The sequence below is a fragment of the Austrofundulus limnaeus genome, unplaced genomic scaffold (assembly GCF_001266775.1).
Source record: "Austrofundulus limnaeus strain Quisiro unplaced genomic scaffold, Austrofundulus_limnaeus-1.0 Scaffold365, whole genome shotgun sequence".
Classification (NCBI taxonomy): Eukaryota; Metazoa; Chordata; class Actinopteri; order Cyprinodontiformes; family Rivulidae; genus Austrofundulus; species Austrofundulus limnaeus.
In genome coordinates, this window is record NW_013952767.1 from 259,091 (window position 1) to 261,196 (window position 2,106).

General features: G+C 38.5%; 1 protein-coding gene across 1 annotated transcript in view; it reads left to right on the top strand.

The window, feature by feature from the left end:
- col24a1 (collagen type XXIV alpha 1 chain) overlaps positions 1-2,106 on the top strand; it is a gene marked incomplete in the record, with an annotated part of 125,159 nt that overhangs the window by 53,847 nt on the left and 69,206 nt on the right. The window contains 2 exon segments of the mRNA XM_014023370.1: positions 967-1,020; positions 1,216-1,260. Coding sequence (XP_013878824.1) covers positions 967-1,020; positions 1,216-1,260 — 99 coding nt within the window.

The window sequence follows — 2,106 nt, forward strand, 5'->3', positions numbered from 1 at the left end:
GTGCTTAAAAGCCTGAATTTTGCCTGAAACTCTCAGACTGAAGAAGTCTCTTGGAGGAGAGACGAAACGTTTCATTAGATTAGAGTGTGACCTTTCTTTTGGCCAGGCAGTGTATCAGCTGCTTTCCTACTGTTTAATTAATCTATTGGACAAAAGTTGGGAGGTTTTGCCTAAAATAAAGGATAAGCTGTTCTGATTGTGTTTGACCCAAATTATACACAAGATACGTCGTACAGAAATGTCTGCAAACATGGAGGGGCTCATTTGCAGCAGCAGATTGCAGAAACACTCAGAATTGCTCCTTGTTTTTTTCTCRTTACTCTGTGGCTTGTTAGGCTTCGCAGGCTTGTTGTGAACTGTTAGCTGCTGTTAAACATGAATGAGAGCGCTTATCTTGATGAGGCAGTAAGATGGCCCAGCACTGTTCAGTGAAGCGCTGGACACATGACCTCAGGCTGCAGACCAATCCATCATAAAGATAAYGGGTGAAWGATTTGTCTAACTAGAAAAAATGGRAGATAATGCACTATGCTCAGCAACAAAACATTTAAAAATGTGTTAAAATACATTTATGTTAGAGAAATAATTTCATATCATGCAACGAAACCATCAACATAAGTTAAATAATTGCATCATAATGCATAAAGATATAAATGCTAGGATGGAACTGACTCAAAAGGCATTTTAAAAGTTTTGGATTTCTCTTTTTGAAGAGAAAGCAAAAAGTTAAAAACTTATGAGCAGGCAATACCTGTTATTAATAACGACAATTTAACAAATCAACACAAATAAATACATTGAATGCAAGTGTTCACGTCAAAAGACCTCCAAAGAATCAGAAATACCCTGAGTCAGAAATTCTGTGCAATGTAAAGCTATAGCCCTGGGCCAGCGGCAGAACTATGTGCATTTGGCAGAATGTTGAGTGTTGGAAACACAAATTCCATTGTGTTCTTCTCTCAACAGGGGGACCCGGGCCCAGAGGGACCACGAGGATTGCCTGGTATGGCGGGACCTCAGGTGGGTTTTGGCTGCTGTAAATGGTCTGAATCTAGGAGAATGTTGCATATTCGTGAAATAAAAAAAAGTGATTCTCTGATACAGCACAAGAAATGTGTTTAGAAATGAACGAGTAGATTTTCAAACTTTTATCACAATGTTAGTGTCRCCTCGACTTCCTCAACAATCTCTCCAACCTTGTTGTTTGTGCTGCAGGGCCCAGCGGGACACGCCGGCCTGCCTGGATTGAAAGGTGATAAGGTGATCTAAATATTTATATTATTGCAGTGTATACGTGTGTTATGTGTCACTAATGCAGGTCATGTAATTACTCTGGATGTAATTACAAGAAACCTTGTTGACATTTTGATACACAGCACACAATATTTAACAGTTTAGAAGCAGAAGTCGCCGATGAACGATTAAACGTAAAAGCAAACTTAAAAATATTTGAGTTTTTGCTTTTGCTCAATGCTTTGCATTTAGGCAAACGTCTGCAGAATAAATCAGGTGATTTTTCTTTTAAAGGTGACATATTGTGCATTTAAATCGTTCTTTTTCTCATTCAAATCATTCACGGGGTCTTTGTAAAGTGGAACTGCAATGTTTTGGTCTGAATTCCTCCTTGTTGTAACTCCACAACACCCTCTTTCACCCCCTTTTCCTGAGGTGTGTCGCAGATCAACTAGTTTTGAGGCTGTCTCTTTAAAGGGATCCCCGATTAGTTGCATCATTAGACCTTATTTAATAAACATATATTTTAACTGTAAAGTAAAGACTGTAAAAATACTGTAGGCTGTTTAGTTTTTATAATTTTTAAATTAAAAGTTTTAAATTATATTACACGGACGGGGCCATTTTATTTACATGCAAAGCATTCTGGGTAAATGATGACGTGGATAGGTCCTCAATGTGAGGCTGCTAGCGAGCTATATCCACCCTGAAGGTTAATCTTAGACAATATCTGATGATCGACTCTTTTAAATGAAACCAGAGAGCGTTGACAGAGAGGAGAAGGTAGAAATGACTCAGCCTGTAACTGAAAATATAGATGGAGGACAACAGTTTAGATTGTTAGCTTTAGCGTTAGCGCCAACACTATGGCTG